The sequence below is a fragment of the Procambarus clarkii genome, chromosome 47 (genome assembly GCF_040958095.1).
Source record: "Procambarus clarkii isolate CNS0578487 chromosome 47, FALCON_Pclarkii_2.0, whole genome shotgun sequence".
NCBI lineage: Eukaryota > Metazoa > Arthropoda > Malacostraca > Decapoda > Cambaridae > Procambarus > Procambarus clarkii.
The window spans coordinates 17,119,276-17,143,109 of record NC_091196.1 but is presented as its reverse complement, the minus strand read 5'-3'; the positions used below and the strand labels follow the sequence as shown (position 1 = coordinate 17,143,109).

Sequence of the window (23,834 nt, the reverse complement as noted above, 5' to 3'; positions counted from 1 at the left end):
ATATAGAAGAAACTAGAGGCAATATGATCACTACATACAAAATAGGAGGACTCGACAAAATAAACAGGAATTTTTGAAACCTGCAACTTCAAGAACAAGAGGTCATAGATCTAAGCTACAGAAACAAAGGTGGCAAAAAAATATTGTAAAGATTTTTGCAAATATAGCAAATGATTGCGAGTGGTCTATCTATAGTGCTGAACTACAACCACATAGAATATTTAGGAACTTTGAATATTAAGTGGCACTCTTAATCGTGCCACTGAATATTCTGTCCACTCGTGCTCCTGTCCACAAATGACAGGAGCATTGGCAATCATCTGAGAATGACAGTAGCAGTTTCAGTGTTAAACTGCTACAATATTGACTACCAAACTCACCTCAACATTAAAACAAATTTAATTTTAACTCTTACTTTAGTCAGTATACTGTAACAATGACAATAATTTTGAGGCAATGGAGTAACTTAAACCTGCGTTCTGGTGATTCCCAGACACCTGCCGTAACCAACTTGGCCACAATGGTGCAAAAGTCGACCAACTCGGAACTCTACTAAATTCAATGGAAGGCTCTGGAGGACCCAAACTAGAACCCAACCAGAATTTTACAGTCGACCCGACACACTATGGCTTATGGCACAGGCTTAAGCCCCACTTAGATCGCAATGAATCACAATGCGTGATATATTAATGATAATGTGATTAATTTATATATCATTAATATATCGCACATTAATATGTCACTCCATTTTGAGGCAATGGAGTGACGAACTCGCATTCTGATAATTTCCAGCCTTGTCTGTATATTTAAGCATCACTGGCTTATAATCTTTAATAATCATAACTTCAAGATCTTTCTCTCATTTCTACTTTGCAGTTTCACACATTATCCAGTTGATATTCGGTAACATTATTGTCATTACCCAAGCTCAGTAACACAATAGAACAAGAGGTCATGGATGTGAACTTGGGGGCACAGACGAGTCATGATGTTATTTACATTTTACTTTATTATTTTTAGCTCAGGAACTAGGACCCGAACTCGCAAGCACATCATCGTCAGGCCAAAACCGACAGTAGTAACTTGCAAGCACATCATCGTCAGGCCAAAACCGACAGTAGTAACTTGCAAGCACATCATCGTCAGGCCAAAACCGACAGTAGTAACTCCCAAGCACATCATCGTCAGGCCAAAACCGACAGTAGTAACTTGCAAGCACATCATCGTCAGGCCAAAACCGACAGTAGTAACTCCCAAGCACATCATCGTCAGGCCAAAACCGACAGTAGTAACTTGCAAGCACATCATCATCAGGCCAAAACCGACAGTAGTAACTCCCAAGCACATCATTGTCAGGCCAAAACCGACAGTAGTAACTTGCAAGCACATCGTCGTCAGGCCAAAACCAACAGTAGTATCTTGAGATGATTTCGGGGATTTTTTAGTGTCCCCGCGGCCCGGTCCTCGACCAGGCCTCCACCCCCAGGAAGCAGCCCGTGACAGGTGACTAACGCCCAGGTACCTATTTTACTGCTAGGTAACGGGCATAGGGTGAAAGAAACTCTGCCCATTGTTTCTCGCCGACGCCCAGGATCGAACCCAGGACCACAGGATCACAAGTCCAGCGTGCTGTCTACTCGGCCGACCGGCTCCCTGCTGGTCGAGTCCGAGGCCGAGTCCCAGTAACTCGCAAGCACATCGTCGTCAGGCCAAAACCGACAGTAGTAACTCACAAGCACATCGTCGTCAGGCCAAAACCGACAGTAGTAACTCACAAGCACATCGTCGTCAGGCCAAAACCGACAGTAGTAACTCACAAGCACATCGTCGTCAGGCCAAAACCGACAGTAGTAACTCACAAGCACATCGTCGTCAGGCCAAAACCGACAGTAGTTTGAAAGCGTTATACGACGAGTACTGGGAAGATGGGACACCACGAGCGTAGCTCTCATCCTGTAACTACACTTAGGTAATTACATCAAGGTATGAACACATATAACATACCTAAGAACAGTTGCCATTATAAGCAGATGCTGTGGAACGTGGGAGGTGTGGAGCATGAGTGGGGAGTCGGATCTCATGCAGCTCAGGAATGCACGCAGACGCCGCTTCTTGTCATCTACAACAGACCTATAGCAAAAAATATAACATGTTAAGCTTTTTAATATAAATAAATTTTTATTATTATTCCTTAGGCTTTATCTCTAAAACAAAAAAATCTTAAACTCTAAAGAGTCTTGTTAAGAGTTAACATTCACCCACAAAAACAATACCAAAATACCCAACAAACGCAATTCCAAAACACGTAACAAAAAATATTCAAAACGCCAAACAAAATACTGTATTGCAAAACTCCAAAAAAAATTCCAAAATGCCCAACAACAACAAAAAATCCCAAATACCCAACAAAACACCAGCACTGAATGTAATGAAACACTATTTTCTGGGTGAGCACCGGAGGTTTCCTGAAGCTATCATACACTGATTAGTGCCATACTGTGAGGTGCCATTATTCACGGAGTTCAAATGGCCTACCAGGGACCATGAGCCAGAACTTGGTCCCCTCAGAGAGGCACAGAGCAATGGCCTATGAACAGTTTACATTTAAAGTTTATCATAATTGTCATGGCCGGGAAAGGCACCCAGAAAGATAGGCGAACCAAAGCAGACTACTGCATGGTTAAAAACGAGACTCCAGCCCCAAAATTGTCAAAAGAATTATTCCAACAATGAAAACAAACCACCAAAATTTTGTGACACTAGCACCCGCTAGTTTGCCTCACCTTCCCCCTCATTGGAAGTAGGTGGGAGGCATACCGGGTCAGCCGGCCCATTCCACCATCAGTTCTATGATGTAGGAATGCACTGACGTCCTTGGGGAGGAAGGGTGTCAGAGAGCCTCTGGAGCCCACCTAGAAAGTGGCATTTCTTTACATTAAGCGCTGGTTTTCTGGGAAAGCCCCATCAGCTCCCTGAAGGTAATTACCATGGAGAAGGACAATAAAGGACAGAAAATAATTAAGGACATAAAGCAACACAAGGCTGCTGAGGACTAGGGACATTCACAAGATGTTATCGCCGCCAAGACCCTGTTCGACCTCTAAAACTCAAGCACTCAAATTTCAGCCAGAGACATATCAAACACTGCCGTTAGAGCGGCATATTGTAGAAGTTCGCTAATCCTAAGCCCGCCAATCAGGAAAACGCCCTAATCCGGCTAAAATCGTGTCTGAATAATGTTATATCCGTATCCGAACAGAAATGTCCAAAGAAGCCGGACTACCGGATATTTGTCCAAATCAGCGTATAGGTCCGGATATAAAAATCTCTCCAAAACCAAGGGTGGACTTGCCGCAGAATATAACATGTGACCATTGACCACTGAGAGATGAACAAGTGAAATGCCCAGCCTAACACTCATTGTACACCAGCAGGAAAGGAGGGAGTCAGGCAGGGTTCAGGCAAGCTGGGAGGCTTCAGCCAAGCATGGAGGCTGGAGTGGGGTATGAGTGTGTGGAGGAGTGAACTGTGTACCAGAGGTGACTGGCATTAAGCCTAGGAGGGTGTTGGTCAGGGAGGAGGGAGGGTTCTCTCTCTCTCAACCCTCTCTAGGAGGGTCAGAGGTGGTGCAGTTGTTTAATCATTATATTTTTTCTTTTTGCCGTGGAGAACTAGTTACGAATATTAAAAACCATACCATAATATTTGAAAAGTAATTGGTTGGCTATTTATTCATTTAACCCTTACACTGCTCAGGGGTCCTCGGGACATTTACACCCCTGTGCGCAAGAAAAAAAAAATATTCAAAATTTTGTTTTCGTCTTCTAAACATGTTAATTTGTGTCCCCTGAGCATGGGAAAAATAAAAAAACAATCGTAGGTGACATATTTTGGGCGCAATTGACCAAGGAAGTCTGGAAAAAAGTGGGCGTTGACAGAGCGGTCGTCAGACCCGGTCAGCGTCACTTGCGCTGACAGATGGGAGTTGCCACAAAGAGATTATTATCTAATTGTTTCAATGTCTCCGATTGATTTTTTCTTAGTTTTTTTGCAGTAATATTATTCAATAGTGTGTATTGTAATATATTTATATAATAAAAGTGGTGAATAATCGCTATACTCAAAAGTATGATGTGCATATTAGTGATTCAATTATTATGTTTATAAAACAATAAACAAATAGTTTTGCTACTATTATACTCTATACACAGGTTATATATAAGTATCTGCATGTTTTGGTCACCATAACGAACCACTAAGTTGGTATTGAGAGTTGAAAAGCAACGAAGCGTTACCGCCACACACCAGCCAGCCACTCGCTGCCACTCCCTCAACACACGCACTAAACTTTCTTCCCCCAACAATACCATTTGTGGTGTTATTACACTATATACAGATGTTATATATAAGTATGTATATATTTTGTTCACCATAACTGTACAGCTAAGCTGATATAGTTAGTTCAGGCACTAAGAGTCGTCGCTATACACAGATGGCAGCTCCCTCACTCATTCAAGGTCACACGCACTAAACTTTCTCCCCCAACAATACTGTTTGCAGTGTTATTACCCTATATACACATATTATATATAAGTATCTACATGTTTTATGCACTGTAACTGTACACCTAAGCTTGTAGTGCGCCCAAAGAGCATAGTGGCCACCCTCTAAACAGCTAGACAAATCGTGCAGACGACGTCACCTCCGTCACCCATATGGCTCCTCCCAGCATAATCCTTTTGCTGTTATTACACTAATACACACATACTGTACGATGCTGTCTCCCTCCGTCTCTCAGCATCACTCCTCCCACAGCGCTAATTATTACAACAATCCTGCTATTATCACAACCCTGGTTATTTATATCACAGTCATGGGTCATCTGTAATATTGTCATCGCTAAATAATAACAATTATATATTTATTTTGACATTTTTCGGCGATGCTGTGGTCACAAGCTGAACAGCAATGCTGTTCGCTCATGCTGCATGCGCCAGCCTTGGTTGCTCCAACAGTACTGTGCCTCTCACACCTGAGAATATTGCCCACGATTTTTTTTTTTTTAAATGGCATCTGTTTACAAGACTCCTGAGGAAGCTACTGTGAACCCCGTGTAGCCGCGGGCCATTTGAATCGGGCCTGGCACCCTTGGGCGTATATATGCCCCATGCGCACCGTGGGACATGTTACTCAGGGCGTATATATACGCCATGCGCATTTTAAGGGTTAAATATTTACAAGAAAATAAAATGGGGTTTAAAACAAGGCACATATTACGGTGTCATTGTACAGCAAGTGAGTGAGTATTATGGTGTCATCACTTGTGACATGGGTTAGGAGGATGATGGGGAGGGGGGGGGGGTAATCCACCCACCTGCCTGCCTGCCCACTCACCTGCCAACCACCAAGCCCATCTGCCTGCCATCCACCCCTCCAGCCCACCCACTCACCCACCTGTCTGCCTGCCCACCTACCAGCCAGGCAGCTAACCACCCCTCCAGCCCCACACACTAATTATAGTGTGTGGAAATTCAAATTATGTTGTTTGTGGTACAAACATTTTTTTAAATGTTCACTTTTGGACTTGCGCGGTGAAACGTCCTTTGATCCGGAAGACCCGCTCATCTGGCCCAGGGACCTTCCCATATAGTCTGGACTAGCGAGCCAATACAGTACTTGGGAACATCATGAGCACGAGGGTAGACAGCAGGCTGGCTAGACTTAATGGCACTGTGGATGACCCAAGAAATGTGCGCCCTGGAACAGGGAACCAGGGAAACCGAATCAACACACAATCAATCCACGGAAGCAGAACCGCTGGCACAAAAGTAGTGGAGCAAAGCTGCCACTAGACAAAGCACATTATGCACAGCAGCCGAACCAACCCAGCATCCACAACCAAAGGACCCCTCCGGTAGCCAGCCGACTCATTCTTCTCAAGAAAAGGATCTGGTTGCTACCTAACAAAACACCCACCAAAGGAACATAACCTTCATGTACCATAGAAGAGCATGTAATTCTCATTGTGTCTGGTTCTTTGAAGATTTCATTTTGTACAAACACACTTCGGAACTTCGTTTAATATTTAACAAGTTTCCTTTTCATTTGCAGTGAATGTTTCCCATTTTCCGCCTCTGAATGTTATCCTTTACCTGCAATTTGCTTTTGATGAATTTATTGATTAGACCAGGTTCAGTTTTGCATTGGTCCGCTATCCCTTTCTCAAAATTTATTTCTGCCTCTCTTCTCATTGCTGTGTAATTTTTTTGCACTTCTTTTTATTGCTGGTATATCGAGCGTTTGGCCTCTTCCTATTTTTATTCCGTTTTTGTCCTTTGGTCTCTGGCCCTCTCGCAATTTCTGTCGAACCAATCCTGTTTCCAAGTTCTGCATATCTGCTTTTGTATTTTTTGTTTTTGTCTTTTTTGCCTTTACCATATATTTCACAATTCTTGACACACATCTCATTTATTTCCTTGTCTAACAACAAGGCTTTCCAGTCAAATTTCTTAAAGAAATTTCCAAGTTCCAAATAATGTGCTTTCCTGAAATCAGGTTTTTCCAAACTGCTTTAACTACCTCATTCTCTTCCAGATTACAGGGGTACCTCGGTTTAAGAGTTTTATCCGTTCCTGGAGACAGCTCGTAACCCGAAAACTCATAAACCGAAGCCAATTTCCCAATAAGAAATAATGGGAAATGAATTAATCCATTCCTGACTACCCAAAAACCCCACTTCAAACTAAATTTTATACCTAATTCATCAAAATTTACACTACAAAACTATGTTCAAGTTATTACTTACCCTTGCTGATGAATGCTGTTGGTATATGGAAGATGGTGAGGAGGGGGGAGGAGGAGAGGTGTTACTGTTTGGAAGGAGAGTCCCCTTCCATTATAACATCAGGCAGTGAGGACTTCACTGGTGTGCACTCTCTGGCACGTTTTGCCTGCATACCACTAGGACCTGCTTGTGGCTCACTGCTTGCTTGTTTTACTAAGAATCTGTCTAACAACACTTGTTTTTCCCTACATTTTAACACTTGTCTGTAATAAGACATCACATTGCCATTTAAAAGGTCAATGCAACGGCCTGCTACAGCTTTATCTGGGCGAGTTTTTTCAACAAAACTTTGCAGTTCTTCCCATACTTCACACATTTTCTTAATGAGGAAGGGACATCCTCTACTCACAACTATTTTCTTAGGTTGAACCTTACCACTGGCTTTCTTGGGACCCATTGCGAGATATATAATAACTTTTATGTTCAAATGACCAAATATCCAACAAAACACTGTAAATCCTGGTGAAGAATTGAGGCGAGATAGTCACTGGGAGCGAGTTACTGGTAAACTGAGCAGCGATCGCAGTGCCACCACACGCTAGTCGGCCCATACGCGTATCAACACCCTCGTATCCTGAGGCAACCCTCATATCCTGATACAAATTTTCCGAGCAAATCCTGCTCGTAACCCGAAAAACTCATAACCAGGGGCGCTCCTAAGCCGAGGTACCACTGCATATTGCATTGCATGTCTAATTTCCAACAGAACATAAGTCACTTTCCCAAGGGAGGAAGATACCGAGTGTCAAATGTCCACTCTTCTTTTTTGGTGTATATAAAATCCATCATGGAGGGAACATCCCCTTCCCTCGTCATAGCTTGATTAATTAACGTGTCGATACAGAAATAACTCCAGGATGAGGGTTTATGAATTTACAAGTCCAAAAGTCCTCTGTTTTAGCCACAAAGGCCTCCCAGTATATGGGTTTAAAATTGAAATCACCAATTACCAGCAGTCATGATCTATTTTTATCTTCTCTTGCTATAATCTCTCTCATGATTGTTGTGAGGCCCTTTCATTTATTGTCCAGCTCCTCCTTTGTTATGTATGTATAGCATGATGGTGGACTGTAAGCTTTTATGATGATCAGTTTATCATCATTGTTACAAATCTCCAGTGCTATTATGTCAATTTCCCGTGAATAGCAATTATTAATTCGTTTACCATTATGTGTTCTTTCACTTGCATGGCAACACCTCCACATTTCATAATTTTTCTGTTCCGTCTCCAAACTGAGTAGCCCCTCGGAAATACCTCATTAAAAATATCTTCAAGTATTGTCTCCATTTGTGCAACAATGTCTGGCATCTTCAGCTGTATTATAATGTTTAGCTCCAGCATTTTTTAGCTCACTTCATCTATGATAATCTATACAATTTTCTGGAACATGTTCCCCCTCTCCTTGTTCTTTAATACACCCTACTTTCTCTTGTAATTTTGTTGGTTTCCCCTTTTTTACTATTTTACTGGCTTGCCTACCCCTATCACCTTGTAGAAAAAAGAATGGATTTCTTCTTTCTTCCCGCTTTTATTTAGACGTTTTGCCTCGACAAGGTTCAGCTTCAGCTTCTCTGTCTTCCTGTGAAACTCGTCTTAAATGACCATAATTTCCCTTCCGCATCACTTTGTAATTTGCTAATATTGCTGAGTACTTTTTCCATCTGTTTAGCACTATTTAGCATGATCTTCAAGTGTTGTTGTTCACTTTTTCATATGTGCCAATTCTCCTATAGACACAGACATTATCATTGGTAGCCCAACAATTCCTTCCACTAGCCCAACAATTTGATCTACTACTTTCACTACTTCTGCAGCTCTTTCTGACCTAGATGTTATCTCCTTTTCTTTGCAGCCAAAAACTATTTGCAACTTACTTCAACTGTGTTTTGCACCAGATTTGGATTTGATGCCAGTTCCTTTCTTACTTCCAGTCTAATTAGACTTCTGTCTAATGTTTGTGCTTCTCTGCTTGCTGCAGTTTCTGGCTTCCTTTACCACTTCTATTTTCCTTCTCCTTGGCTACTTGTGTATAGGTGAGTTGCATATCCTCCTTGCACTGTTCAATTCCCCATGTTACTTCCTCCATCTGTACTGACAAAAGCAGTTTTCCTGTTGGATTTTCTTACCTAACCCTATTGTATTCATGCTTATTTAGATTTATTTTAATTTCTTCAAAAGTTATTTTCAATACTTTATTTTCCTCATGTAGGACTTTATTTTTGGCTTCCCAGAGAGTCTTGTCCTTGCATAATTCTATTATTTGCCCGTCAAGACTTGATATCGTTACTCAATTGGTCATTACTGTCTCAAATTTCTGATCATTTCCACATGATAGTTAACAATAATCTCTAATTTTGCCACCTTCTTGTGCAAACTGCTCATACTAATACTGTCCTCATTAAGGGGCCCAGTGACAGAGGAGTATTTTTCCAAATATGAAATATAGTGAAAAATGTTAAACAAATCTCCCGTTATTTGGCATCAGCGTTGTAAAATTTTCATCCCAATATGTTAGGAAATGGATTTTTTGCAAAATTTTTAAAAACAAACGCATGCGCGACGGGTGGCAACCGGTACTGATAATAACGATAACACCTCCTATTTACTGGCAATCAGGGATAAAAAGATGCAAGCACCTATCCAACGCACAAAGAAGACAAGTATTACATCAATTAACTTCAGTATCTTTGATCTCACTCAATCAATGTTGGTGTATGCAATTTTCAGGAACATGTTGCCCTTCTCCTTATTCTTCACTTTCCCTTTCTCAAGCGATTATGTTTGCTTGCCTTTCTGTACCATTTTACTGGTCTGCCTACCCCTATCACTTTATAGAAAAACAGAATTGATTTCTTCTTCTTCATTCCTGCTCTCATTTAGATGTTTTGCCTCTACAAGGTTCAGTTTTAGCTTCTCTCTCTTCTATTGAAAGATCTCGTCTTAACGACCATACTTTTCCTTCCTCACTGCGTTGTAATTTTCTAGCATTCCTTAGTACTTCTTCCATCTGTTTGGCACCATTTAGGGCGATCCGCAAAGGTCGATCTTTTCCTTTTACGTACTTTCCAATCCTCCTGTAGTCGCAGACATTCTCTATGGTAGTAAGACCTTCCATGAGGCCAACAATTTTATCTACTACTTTCTCTTCTTCTACAGCTCTTTCAGACCTAGATGTTATCTCCTTTTCTTTGCAACCAAAAATTATCAGGGACATACTCCGATCAACTTTGTTTTGCACCAATTTAGGATTTAATGCCAGTTCCTTTCTGACTTCCTGCCTAATGTTTGTTTTATCCTGGTTGCTGCAGTGTTTGGCTTCCTTTACTGCTTCTTCTATTTTTCCTTCTCCTTGGCCACTTGTGCATAGGTGAGTTGCATATCTTTCTTGCACTGTTCTATTTCCTGTGTAACTTCCTCCATCTGAACAAATCCACAAGGGCCGTGACGAGGATTCGAACCTGCGTCCTGGAGCATCCCAGACACTGCCTTAATCGACTGAGCTACGACAGGGTTAAAAGAGTTGAAACCGAAGTTCTACTGAACTTCCTCCATCTGTACTGACAAAAGCTGTTTTTCCTGTTGAATTTTCCTATCTAACTAATTGTAGTCATTTATGTTGAAATTTGCTATAACTTCTTCCAAAGCTATTTTCTAGAGATTATTTTCCTCTTCCATGGTTTTGCAATTTGTTTCCAATTGATTCTTCTCCTTGCATAAGTCTTTCACTAACCCCTCAAGTGTGTATGTATGTGTGTGTGTGCGTAAATAAATAAATTTCAAACCACACTAAACGTGGAAATAACATTTAATTCACTTGCACCATTAGACTCTCGAACCCACAACCACAGAAGCAGAAGCTGCCTTTAGGGATGGTATTATACTTTGTATTAGTGAATAGATCAGTTGTTACAATGTAAAATAACAATCTAAATCACTTTGGCTTTCAGGGGTTAAAACTAGACAATGTCAACAAAGAGGCACTGAATAATCTTACCCGAACCACAACCTCTGGACGGTAGGCACTGCCCAATTGATGGGAGTAGCATCTACTATATCCGCAGTGCGGTAGGGATTATTTTTGGTGTAAATCCATTCGCGGATCTTAACTTCAGGTACCTCAGTGGCCAAACCCTCTGTCAAAACAAAATATAAAATAATTGTAAATTATTACAAACTGTAAATGATGTGTAAAGGAAAATTAGATACAGTGTGAATTCAAGACAAAACTAGAAAGTGAATCAATTGCAAAAGTATGATCGTACGAGACATCTTTCTTGTATTCCGAATAACATCGCTAGTCTCACAAAATTAACTTCAAACGTGATTCTATGCATTTGAATTCATGCATTTTAGGCTTGTCATGTGTGTTTATGATTGCTTCTGAGTGTAAGTGACTTGAGAAATCTTGTATAATATCAAGTTTTCAAATATTGCATGTGTTTACAAAATCTAAGGCATTGACGACCAACCATCATGTTCATATTTAATGAAGACAAGGGCCCTCAACTTCATGGTCATTACTCTATTACCAATTTCAATGGGATGCAGAGGCAACAACCAGGAAGGAAAAGGACAACTATTACAGTATAGGAAATGATGGTTATAATACTGAGAGTGACCTCGAGATACACCTTATCCATTCACCACATATTCCACACTACATACTGCATCATCACACTACAAGAATACATTAACAGCAGCAGCTCATCGCATTATACTACTATACGTTTAAAGTACAAAAAAAAAAATCAAACTTACAAAACTAATGTAATTAGCTGTCAATTCCGTACCAATCCTCTGCACTGTCCCCACTTGATCCCTGCTTCCTTACACTTACCTTGTCTGTTTATCATCATTTTGCACTTCCTCTCCCATTCCAACTTTCAAATTCACTTGAAAGCTCTTCCTCACTCCCATCGTCAATTCCTTTAATATTGTACGACTAAATCATCTCCATAAATTCTTATCAATCGTACAGTTTACTGTTATCAGTAAAAAAAAAATTTAAATTACATTTTCTTTCATTTCATATCCAACCCTCCTAATGCAGAAACACATGAATGGCTGAAACGACAGAGGGGCCTTATTGGCCCATGTGAGGTAGCTCCTATAGGGCCATCTGAAACAGCTCCTATTGGCCCATGTGAGGCAGCTCCTATAGGGCCATCTGAAATAGTTCCTATTGGCCCATGTGAGGCAGCTCCTAATGAGCCATGTGAGGCCATGTTCCTCACCGTACTGGTCTCGGTGAGGGAGTTATACCCACCAACACCCACATGTATACATGTCTACTTATACACTAGACAACTCAACTACCCTAAATGTATTATGCTCCCTGGAAACCTAGTCCATAACTCATCCCATCCTCTGAAAATGATGATACACTGACCATTTGCTCATATGTACAAGGAGCAAAAATGTTTTGTATTGCTGGACTACCCCAAATGCCATGCTTAGGAAATGGAGCTAATGAACCTAATCTAATCTAGGCCTAAATAAGTAATTCTAGGTCTAATATATGCTATCATAGGCCTAATCTAGTACACTGTGCACAATAATAGGCCTAGGAAAGTTTACATTTAGTTTTTGGATATTTTTCCATGCCCTCTTGAAAATTAGAAGTACAGTACATCACACAAACTTTGCTGGCAGCAACATTCCATTTTTGAACAATAAGTCAAACACGGTGGATGCTAGGAGTAATATTTTCGAGGATTGGCCACCACAAATCTACAACCCTACAGATAAAGCAGTAAATCCCCTAATTATTTTCTGAAGCTAAACTTATTCAACTTGTACAGTGTGTTTTGTGTTCTATTGTGTTGATATAATTATCACACAACTGACACTTTTTTCATTCTGGAAACCAAGTTATGTAATGTCACAAACTTTTCTAGCAACTCTCTCCTAATTTGCTGAGATAGAATGATAGTAAGTCTTTTGAAAGAAGGCCATGCTGTTAACCACTTGTTAACCCGTGTTCTTCACAAGTGCACAAGACTGCGGCACGAGCATGAGACAGACTCTCACATGTTTTGCCCCACAAAATATATATGAGCCTGGAGGTCACAGTTGTGGACGCGAGAGGTTAGGACACACAGTATTCTATTTTGTAGTCCTCTGCCATTCCTACCCAAAAGTGCCACAAAACATGCAACTGCCTGAAAGAAATTAGGGACCCAAAGGTAACAAGGCAAATAATCATTGATCTGTTATGAACATTGACTGCCAACTTGGTGATCCAAACCACTGGAAGTTCTAGCTAACCAACCCTCCCCTCAACTCACAAGCCACCTCAAGAAAACCTCACTACTATTTGGGAAAGAAGGGGACAAGAAGCTACTCAGGACCCCACCAGAAAGGGGGTATTTTATTACATTTAACACAATTTCTGGTAATCTATCATAAAGACTCTATGGGTATTCACTTGATGAAGTTCCTATTCCTTGACAATGTGACAACATATGTTGCCATCGATTACCTTGAAAGATAATAGAGCACAGATCGAAAATGTCATGAAATGAAGTCGATGCAAAAGATAGATAACAATAAGATTGCAGAGAATTTATCATGATGTGTGTTGATATTGAATGATAATAGTGATACAGAATGATGATTTTGAGTAAATTTGGTGACAAGGGGAGATGAAGGTAAAGCAGACAGACATGTTTTGATTATCAAATGTCAACAATACACAAGAAGTGGCACAGAATAAAACTAGATAGGGTCTGTTTGTTGAGATCAAAATGTATGCATATTTCTTGGGAGCAAATGTTTGACGTTCATATAATATGTGTCACTGGAAACACTTTGGGTCAAGTTGTATAATGTGGAGCACTACTGTGAATGATTTTGGTGGTGCTAATTATATGCGTTGCTTCAGTATGTAGGATGTAAGAGATATTAACCAGGTGTTATTTTGAGAATATTTAATCTTTTTTGGCTATACATCTGCTCTCTTTCAAGATGCTGCCTGTCTATCCCATGTGAAAAGCAGGTTAATAATGATGTTAAATTGACTATATAGATCTATAATACACTAAAATGTAGAGAGTTTACAATTATTGAGAATCTACTTCCATCAGTGCTTGAAGAAGTGTGTCAAGTGGTGCCATATTAGTGTCGAGTATGAATCTTGTGACCCTTGTTGAGCCATGTGTCATCCTCAACAAGAGTACATTGAGCTACCAGCAGATAACTACCCAACAACCTACACCTCCAGCATCCTTCTACTCTGCTACAGATAACGTTCTGCCTCTTTAACATCCAGATATGACCAACAGGTCAAAACACACAGTTTCCCTTACCAGCCAGCACAACACTGGTTCCACCTTCCTGCTCCTCAATGTCAGCCCCATAATATCCTTTTATTGATGTCTATATTCTAGACATGCTTCATTAATCCTCCTTCCTTCATCAGCTTTATTTCTTTGTCTAAACAAATAAAGGGAAACAAAGATATGGTTACAATGAACGCACCAACACAGGTCAATAATCCCTGGAATAATCTTGACATTTTCCCTCCTATTAATATATTTGTGACCACGTTACTCCAGGTCGTTTAACTAGCACTTGGCGGCACACCTGTTTTCTAAAGTTCTCTCTAAGAGTGATTACTTATGTTAATACAGTTGTCTGAGCTTCTTCCCTGCCTGATTGTCCCTTCTAACTCCTGGCCTATGGAAACCTTCATGTGGTTTGGGGCATTCCATATCAGCCATCGACCAGGGTTAGGTACCCAGAAAGGTAGGCATAACAAAAACCCCACTTGGTAAGAAAATTGCAACCGAAGACAGAACAGAGGCAGAACTCCTTCAACACCCAAGGAAACAAGCAAACAATCAAACGTCATACACTGCTGCCACATCGCTTGCTTGCGCACCCCCTCCCCAGGGGAGGATGGGAACCCCGGACCTCCCACATCAGCTATTCACACCGCTAGTTCGGAGTCTGAGCATCAAAAACAAAACGAAACTGCCGACCAGAAGAAGGGTGGGTGCCATGGAACCTCAGGGGCTCTCTCAGAAAAGGGTGTTTCATTACATTCAACGCTGGTTTTCTGTGGCGAGGCCCATTGGCTCCCTGGAACTACATAACCAAATATTGTACAAGGAAAAAGAGGGACGTATCCGGGAGGCAGCCGCCACGCGCTCAACTCCCAAGTCGAGACAACTGGCTGCAAACTATGACTTAAAGCCACACATGAATGACCAGGACCACGAATGTTGACCAAATAACAGGTGGCCAGGACACTGTTCAACCTCCAAAATCACAGCGCACGAATATCAGCCCAAGACATGTTACCGAACATGGCAGCCAAAGCAGCAAACTTATGAACGTCATGGACATGAGGATAAACCGCAGTCTGGCTAGACTTAACCCTCCGGACAACCTAAGAGACTCGAGCCCTGGAACAGGGAACAAGGAAAACTAGATCATCCCAAAGCGCGTCCACGGCCACAGAGGCTGAGACGGGCAGATAACAGCGAAGAGCCACAACCAGACATAAAACATGATGCACCACCAGCTTGAATAGCCAAGCATCAATGACTCAAGGGCCCCTCCGTAAAGCCACCATGTCGGTTCTTCTCCAGAAAAGGAGACAGCTGCAACCAAACAAACCGACCACCAAGACTGAAGGAGCAAAAATCCCTACACCGGAGGAGAGCATGAGCTCGCCAACCTGACCCCCCAGAGGCCAATGCCAACAAAAATAGAGCCTTGGGAAAACAATCTTGAACCGAAAAGCCACCACAAACTGAGGAGAAAGAAAAGAGAGCACCCTGTCCAAGGACCAGGACGGCTCAGGCAGTGTATGAGCAGGCCGGAGGTGAAACAAAGCACGAGATAGCTTACGGAAAAGGACGGAGGTAACATCCACCCTGAGCGCTAGCTGAAGCGGCTCCGCCAGCACTGCCAGCACAGGACGATATGAGTATTCAGCATCAATGACGGTCCTGAAAAAGCCAAGAAAGTACAAAACAACCTGATCAGAAATAGAAGACATCCTACGAAGAGACAGAAAATGCCAAAAAGATCGCCAGAAGACTTCATACTGTCACCAAGATGAAGCTAGCAGGTGGGACACCATCAAAGAAGCCACCTGTTCACCATACAAGTGGTGAAACAACCGCGTCAAAAAGAACAGACACGACGAGCGGAGGAGTAAACCAAACCAGCCGTGTACCATACCGGTCCGATCTGCTGAAAGAGTTAGAGCCACAGAAAACAACTCGGGTTTGGACACCGAGCAAGCAGCACCTGGAACCAAGGCTGGGCCAGCCACCAGGACAACTCTCTCTTGGTAAATCTCCAACCTAGCCAGAACCTGAAGCAACAGCTGGACCGGGAGGGGAAGAGGTACAGGTAACCCCACCTTGACCAATCCTACTGAAGGCATCCACCGCGACGGCTCCGCAGTCGGAGAAATGCACCACATATCAGTAGACGCCGAGACCATACTGACGTGACGAGGTCCACTTCCGGGAGCCCATACATCCGGAAGAGCCAACTGAAGGAGTCGGCATCAACCATCCATTCCGTGAACAGGGGAATGAACCGAGACAGGCCATCCGCCAGGATGTTGAACACTCCCTGGACATGAACCACACGAAGAGCCAAACCACGAGAATCCAACAGACCAGTCACTCAAAGCGACCAACCCCAAGGAGTCAAGGACCGAAGAGATCTCCCTGCAGTTCAGACAATGAACAACTGGAAAGCAGTATGAATGGAGCCAGATCGTGGAACCCCGAGTGATTCAAACCCTCTGAAGCATCAGCCATACTGCTGCAAACTCCCACACTGTCCTGAGGGCCCGACGGAAGAACAGAGCACACCGCCCCTAGCTGGCCTGGTGAGCACTGGTCACAAAACCCCAGCCAAGAGACGAGGATTCGGTGAACACATCAAACAAGGGCTCGGGCAGGCGCCAAGGCAATGAACCCCCCAAAAATGGAAAAGATAGCCTGCGATGCAGCAACCGACACAAGGCCCAGGAAGCCAAACCCAGCGATTGTGAGAGGTGGAAAGAATGTCCCCAGAGAAACCAGAACAGACACCGAAGCCAGACTCGACCTGGCAGATAAACCAGCACGGCGAAGTCAAACTCCCTCACAACCTTTCGAGCAACCGCTGAGTGATTCAAGATCCTCCCCTCAGAAACAGCTCGAGGCAGGACCGCAGCCACAGCAACTCCTCTGGAGGGAGAGACATGGAAGAGGTCCAAGAGTCCCACACAAGGCCCAGACAAGTCCGAACCCAGGACGGAACCAGACAGGACTTCTTCCAGTTCACCTGGAATCCAAACACAGCGAGCTGGGAAAGAACCACAGCCCTGGTGAGCAGACAAGCAAACGAGCTGGGAGCCAACACCAACCAGTCATCGAGGTAGGCCAGAGCCCGAACCCCTAGCAGATGCAGACGAGTCACCAAGACCCAAGTAAGATACGTGAATACACGAGTTACCAGTTGCAAGCCAAAAGGAAGGCAACGAAAGAGGTAAGCTTGCCGCCCCAAACAAAACCTAGCCAGTCCCTGAACCCCAGATGAATGGGAATGTGCCAATACGTGTCCCAGAGGTCCAGAGACACCATCAAAGCGCACAGCTCCAACAGGAACTAGACCCGAGACAGAGTGATCAAGGAATCCAGGGGTTCAGACGAGACAAATCCAGAATGAACCGCAGATCCGCACAGTCCCATTTCGGCACTGGAAACAGGCGGCCAACCCACCTGAGGCACAGGGTCGTTTCGACCACGCCGAAGCGCATCCACTCCAAGATGACCCGACAGAACATAGGGGAAGAAGCCTGCCCCACCAGCCCCGAACTCCCCCGAAGGAGGAGGAGCCGCCCAATGCAACCACAGGCCAGAAGAGATGACTCGAAACGTCCACGAATCTTGGGACTAGGAGTGAGCAAACAGCGCAAGCCCCATCGCCCCGTCAATGAGGCGACCTGCGAAAGGGCCGACGATCCTTACAAGAAGCTGGCCGATGAGCGGAGCGAGCATTGAGCCGCCCCAGACGACACATGCTTCGAAGGAAGCACCGGCACAGAATCTAGCACCAATGGCCTACCCTGACTGGAAGAACCTCAAGCCTTGACACGACTCTTTCCGAGAAGCCCGAGAACGGCCACCGCGGAGAACCTACAAGTCCGATATAGGACGACAACTAGATGAGGCCGCCTGCAGAAACTGAGCAACAGCAGCTTCCGCAAGCAGTAACAGACAAAAAGGCGACAAAATCTTAAGAGACAGGGCCAAAATGGATTCCAAGGACAGAGTGAGCACGGCCTGGCAGCACACGAGGTGAGAAGCAAAAAATGGAGACACCGCCTCCCTGAGAATCGGCGCAAACAGCTTCAACAGTGTGGCTGACGCCTGAGCCGTCGAGGCTAGCACACCAGACGGAAACCCAGCACTCAACGCCTCCACAAATAAGCGCAAGACCGAGGCCAAATGCCCTCTGGGGCCCAAATGCCCTCTGGGAACCTGCACGTGCAGCTGTACACAAGGCCAACATTCCGAGGAAGCACAGGGGCAAACAAGCATGCATTAAGGCACTCAAACCCCAAGGTAAACCTGCAGAATGGTAGCAGTCTCCTGCCATTCAAGCGTGTGGGTCCAACAAAACCCATGCCACGCTCCCTGTGAAAACAATGGGCAGTCTGCCAGCCAGGAAGTCTCCGGGACCTCATAACGCACCCAATACGGGGAAGAACCAAACTCAAATGAGGACGGAACCATCACAGAGGCAGAATCCAGGTCTTGCTAGAGGTACACCATAAGAGCCTCCTGAACCTCCTTAGGTGAGATTCAAGAGGCAGCAAACCTCAAGAAGGAAGGAGTCGAGGAACCCAAGGAACCCAAGGGGGTAAGAAAACCTCTCTCCCCTGCAATAACAAACCTCACAAAGAGGGCACTAAAACCCAAGTGAGATCAAAGGGGGCCCCAAGCCCTCCAGGTCAACTCCTCCCCAGCCCTGGGATCCTCCAAATCAAGAAACAGGGCAGAACCGTCTTCCACGCCTTCTACCCCTTAAGAAAAGGCAGAGTCCAGGTGAAAGGTAGCAAAGAAGAGGGGGGGGGGGGGGGGTCTGCTAGTAGGACCCAGAAGCCTCTGCAGGAGATGCATGCTCGAATGCCTCGTCCCCAACTCATATGGGGCAACCTCTGAAGTTGCCCGAGTCTCATCGCCAACTAAACTCTGCCCCGACTCCAAAACCCTCATATGTTTCAGAGCCGGGAGCAAAGGAGGGGGGGAGGGTGAACAACGTCAGCCGGGGAAGGACTGGGAAGCGCGGACTGAACCAAAGTCGAAGTGACTAACACCCCAAAATCCGGGTCCCCTATAAACAAAACAGAGCAACCTCGGGGCATCCAAGTGGGCAACCAACCTAGAGCGTTGCAGCAAACCTAAACCGAGCATGTAACTCAGATGCCACCTGTACTTGAATCTCAATGTCAATAGAAAGGGTACTGTCATTGTCATTGACCCAACAGACAGACCTCTCGGTTCGGTCTTCAGTTGTAATTTTCTTACCAGGTGGGGTTTGTTTTGTTATGCCTACCTTTCTAGGTGCCTAACCCCAGTCGATGGCAGACATGGAGTGCCCCCAACCACAGGGGGGTTTTCATAAGCCATTGCTCCTTGTGCCTCTCTGAGGGGGGCCAGGTTCTGTCTCGTGGTCCATGGTAGGCTGAACTCTAATTGACTTATGCTCCAGACTAATATATCGTATATCAGTCCGATAGCTCCAGGGAGCCGACAGGACTCCCCACACCAAGTGCCATAATGAGAAAACGTAACCCAAAAAGTATATAAACACAAGATCATTGTTGAGGAATCAAGAGGTGAGAGTTGGCTCTGGCTGACACACACACCCAAGCACCTCAGTCAAGTGAAGCTCAAACATTAATGTGTCTCCAGTACACCACTCTCCAATGTGGCCACTTTCAATTATGACCTTAGACTCAAATTTGTACAAGTCAGCAGAAATTTGCAATCAATGAATTCACTCGGAGCTTGAGTTAGTGTTTGCTGTATTTACTAAAAACAAGACTGTCTCTACATTATGTGGCACCAAAATTAGAATATACAACAGTTTTACAGTGTCCATATATCAAGCAGCAGATAAATTAACTAGAAAAGGTGCAAAGACAAGATACGAAGTGGCTTCCAGAACTGAAAATAACAAGAGTTACGAAGAGAGGCTAGAGGTGTTGAATATGCCAAAATTAAAAGGGAAAAAATTGAGGTAATATTATCACTATATTTAAAAAGTAATAGAAATAGACAAAATGGCCTAGGATAAATATTTGAAACCTGCAACTTCAAGAACAAGAGGCCAGAGATTCAAGCTAAGGAAACATGGGTGCCAGAAAAACATTTGCAAATTATATTTTGTAAAGAGTTGAAGACACCTGGAACAATTTATTTAAGGCTGCAGATGGCAAAACTATCAGCAGTTTCAAAGTGTCATATGACAAAAGATTATTGGGAAGACGGGGGTCCCCATGAGCATAGCTCTCATCCTGTACCTAAACGTTATGCAGTAGTAGGCATCCCCCAGTCTTGGAAGACTATGGAGTTGCACCCTGACAGGGCGCAAAGCCTGGGTAGGTAGATATGGAGAAGCTGTTACCCATGCAGCAGGTCCCCCCCTCTCCACGTTGCTGAAATTATCCAATAGAAAGGCAAATGCCAATACACATGGTTCCAGCAACGTCGCAGGAGCTGCCAGAACGAGGTCGACGTCAACAACGAACTGCCTTTAGTGGCTCCAACTCCGGATTTTATGGCCGCAAGGCAGCGGAGGTTTAAAATCAGGGTTTTCCTTCCCCTAGATGTTATGTACTGTAATTCATAAATCCCAAAACTTTTCCCATTTGTATTTCGATCTATAATTATCTACTATTTCATAAAACATTACAGGAAATGAGCAACACCCTCAAAATACCAGTGAAGCAAACAAGCAAGAAGTAAGTGCATTAGCAGACCCTGACACAAGTAACTGGTTGCTGGGGTCTGCTAGGATATGCTGGGGTCTGCTGGGGTCAACTAAGACCAGGAAATGGTTTGTTTTGGTTAAGGTGACCCAAAGGTAATAGTGATGAATGGAGAGAGCTCTGATGCTATTAACAGACTAGACAAGGCCTGCAGAGGGCTGGGGAGAAGACAGTGCAGGTGGTTTGCCACAACAAGCTGCTATTCCCGAGCGCTAATTTATACCGAGGCTATCGAGGAGACAGACTGTGATACAGGGTCACTAGGAGGGAAGAGGAGGGGGAGGGGACCATGCCATAAAGAAGGCCTTACTATTGCTAGCCCAAAGTACTGGAGTCGTGATTTCAAAGATAACATGTTGTATCTGATTACACAGAGAAAACACACTAGCGTGATGCATCAAATGAACAAATCCACAAAGGTTCGAACCCTCGTCACAGCCCTTGTGGATTTGTTCTGTTGTATCTGATGTTATAACATTGAACTGTCAACGCTCACTGCCTAGTTAAGAAATTTCTAGCTTAGGATGTTATTTTCATTCAATAATTTTTTGTTTAATTAAATATTGAATTAACGGTGATTGCCTCCAATGTGTCATTAAGCAGACATATGTCACCAATAGCCCTTGAGCCAGCTGCATTAAGTATTGTATATACTATTCATTCTCCACTCAGTTATTGTAAAGTATTGCAAACTCTTTAGAAAAAGTAGTTATCAAGAGGTACTAAGAGAGCTAAACCAATCCCCTCTGCTGCCTGCAGCATTCCCCCATGAGCCACTGCCAGATAACTAATGGCAGGAAAAACAGAAATGATGTTTATGTGGTAAACAATTGGTATAGTTTACACGGGGTGGTGGCAGCAAACTATCTCGGTTTTACAGTAAAGCAATTCTCGAATCCCCTCTTCGAGCATTTTGTGTTCCATCCATACTCAGGTTATCAATGGTGAGTACTGGGTGTACATAGGGGTCTGTAATAGCACTTAAGCAGCCACTTATAACCACTGTTATAAGTGGTAGCAGCAGCATTACAGTGACAGCAGTGTTTCAGGCTCAGCGTTATACCGGTTCTGCCCAGGTTGAGACTTTGGGAGTTGATCCTGTTTCCTTGGTCCCCTGTTCCAAGGCTCGCATTTCTCAGATCAGCTGCAGCATCATTAAGTCTTGTTGGCCTCTTATCCATCCTTGGGCATAGAATCGCCACGAGGATGCTACTATAGAGGCGATCGTCTCCGACATAACTTAAGCTAATATAGGCTATTCGAGCTTGGGGGGTTTTGGCATTCTAACTAGGTTCCAGCAGCCTGGTATTTGCTTAACGTTCCTGGTCCCGGTCAGTTGTGCGATGCTTTGGGCCTCATCTCCAAGCCAGGATTCTCCGGTTCATCTTAATACCTGCCATCTCTCCTCTCTAGTAAGGCCTGTGTTTTCATTTTTGGTGGTAAGCAAGCTTGAGGGACTGGGAAGGAGGAGGAGGAGGGTGTTTCCCCAGAAACCCACCATTGAATGTAATAAAACACCTCTTTCTGGTAGAGCCCCAGTGACTTCCCCCATTCTTGCCCTTTCCTCCAGGATCGCTGGTTCATCAGTGGGTGTTTATCAATTCCAGAACTGACCAAGGGGGAACAGGCTGTGAGCTGGGAGTCGGACTGCCTGACGGCTATCGGTACTAACGGGTTCGAGCTACATTTTAGTGCTTCTCATTTCATTTGAATCGTTTGCCAAGTTGTTTGGCAGTTTCAATAATTTGTTTCTGTGAACCCTCCAGCTGTCTGTAAAACTTCCATTAAAACTTAGAAAAACACTTTTGTGCTTCAGTCAGACAAATGGACATATTACATTTCTACTTATATAAGGAATAAAGTTTCAAAATTTTAAATTGGAAGAGATCTTTATAAGAACAAAGAAAAGGAAAGTCTATACTATGTAATCTAGTGTGCAGTTTCACATTAAAATTAAATATTTATGATGGATTTTTGGAGGAAGCTAGTAATAAAACACAGTATTGAATGTCAATACTTACTCTGGCCCTCCTCCTTCGCCTTCCGTGCCATGAAAGTATGATGATGGAGGTTATAGAGGATGGCATAAACATACTGGCGGACCGAGCGGTAGAAAAGCACAGCGAGTGGCAGTTCTCTGCTACTCTCGTCCTCCATACATACACCAAACTTCACTTCACCCTGAACATCACAATAATATAACAGTGTTAAATATTATTACCCCTATCTTTAATATTACATGAATATATAAACACAGTGCCCCTTACAAAATCCACCCCACTAAATACAACGTATTCCTATACACAACAAATCAAAGCCAAATTAAATTTCACAATTAATAATAATAATAAAAAATTCAGGATTCTATAGGGTAAAGGGGTCACTACATATAATAATTCTTTCTTTATTATGCACCCCATACCCATCCCGTGGGCGGTGGTGTAAAGGATTACAGAGGCACATAATCGGTTCAGGAACTGAACCCTCTAGTTCGTTTAGCTAAGCAAATCACTACAAAGTCACCATTTTGTCATGTAAAGTCATTTCAACTGACTATATTTTATTAGTTCAGTATTTGTTATTCTTGGCTATTTAATTATAAAAGATACACAAAAACCTTTCATTTTATGTTTTGCTTTCCTTGTATTATACCAAACAGAGGCAGCCCCTAAATCCATTCCTCCCTACAACGGAACTCTCTAAACAAACACCAAATCCACCCATTGGATTGTCCCTTCAAAATTTGGATTCGGAAAAAAACCTGCATCGAATGTAATTATACGGCATTTTCTGGGCGAGCTCCAAAAGATACCTGGAGCTATCGGGGAAATATGCGATACATTAGACTGGGGCATTAGTCTATGGGGTTCAACCTACCGGGGACCACGAGCCAGAACTTGGCCCCTCTCAGAGAGGTTGCAGGGAGCAATGGCCCTAGAAACCCTCCTCCCCCCCCTCCCCAATGGTTGGGGAGTTTT

At 43.6% G+C, this 23,834-nt stretch overlaps 1 protein-coding gene across 19 annotated transcripts in view; it reads right to left on the bottom strand.

Annotated features, from left to right (window-relative positions):
• The window catches only part of LOC123762893 (constitutive coactivator of PPAR-gamma-like protein 1 homolog), a 194,622-nt gene that overhangs the window by 54,991 nt on the left and 115,797 nt on the right, over positions 1 to 23,834 (bottom strand). For all 19 annotated transcript variants that reach the window (XR_011222257.1, XR_006773383.2, XR_006773384.2 and 16 more), the window contains 3 exons: positions 22,878 to 23,037; positions 10,840 to 10,978; positions 2,005 to 2,130 (listed from right to left, as the gene is read on the bottom strand). Coding sequence is in view for 16 of the 19 variants with exons in the window: in XM_045749635.2 (XP_045605591.1) it covers positions 2,005 to 2,130; positions 10,840 to 10,978; positions 22,878 to 23,037 (425 nt within the window). In the remaining 3 variants the exon portion in view is untranslated. The remainder of the gene's footprint in view (positions 1 to 2,004; positions 2,131 to 10,839; positions 10,979 to 22,877; positions 23,038 to 23,834) is intronic.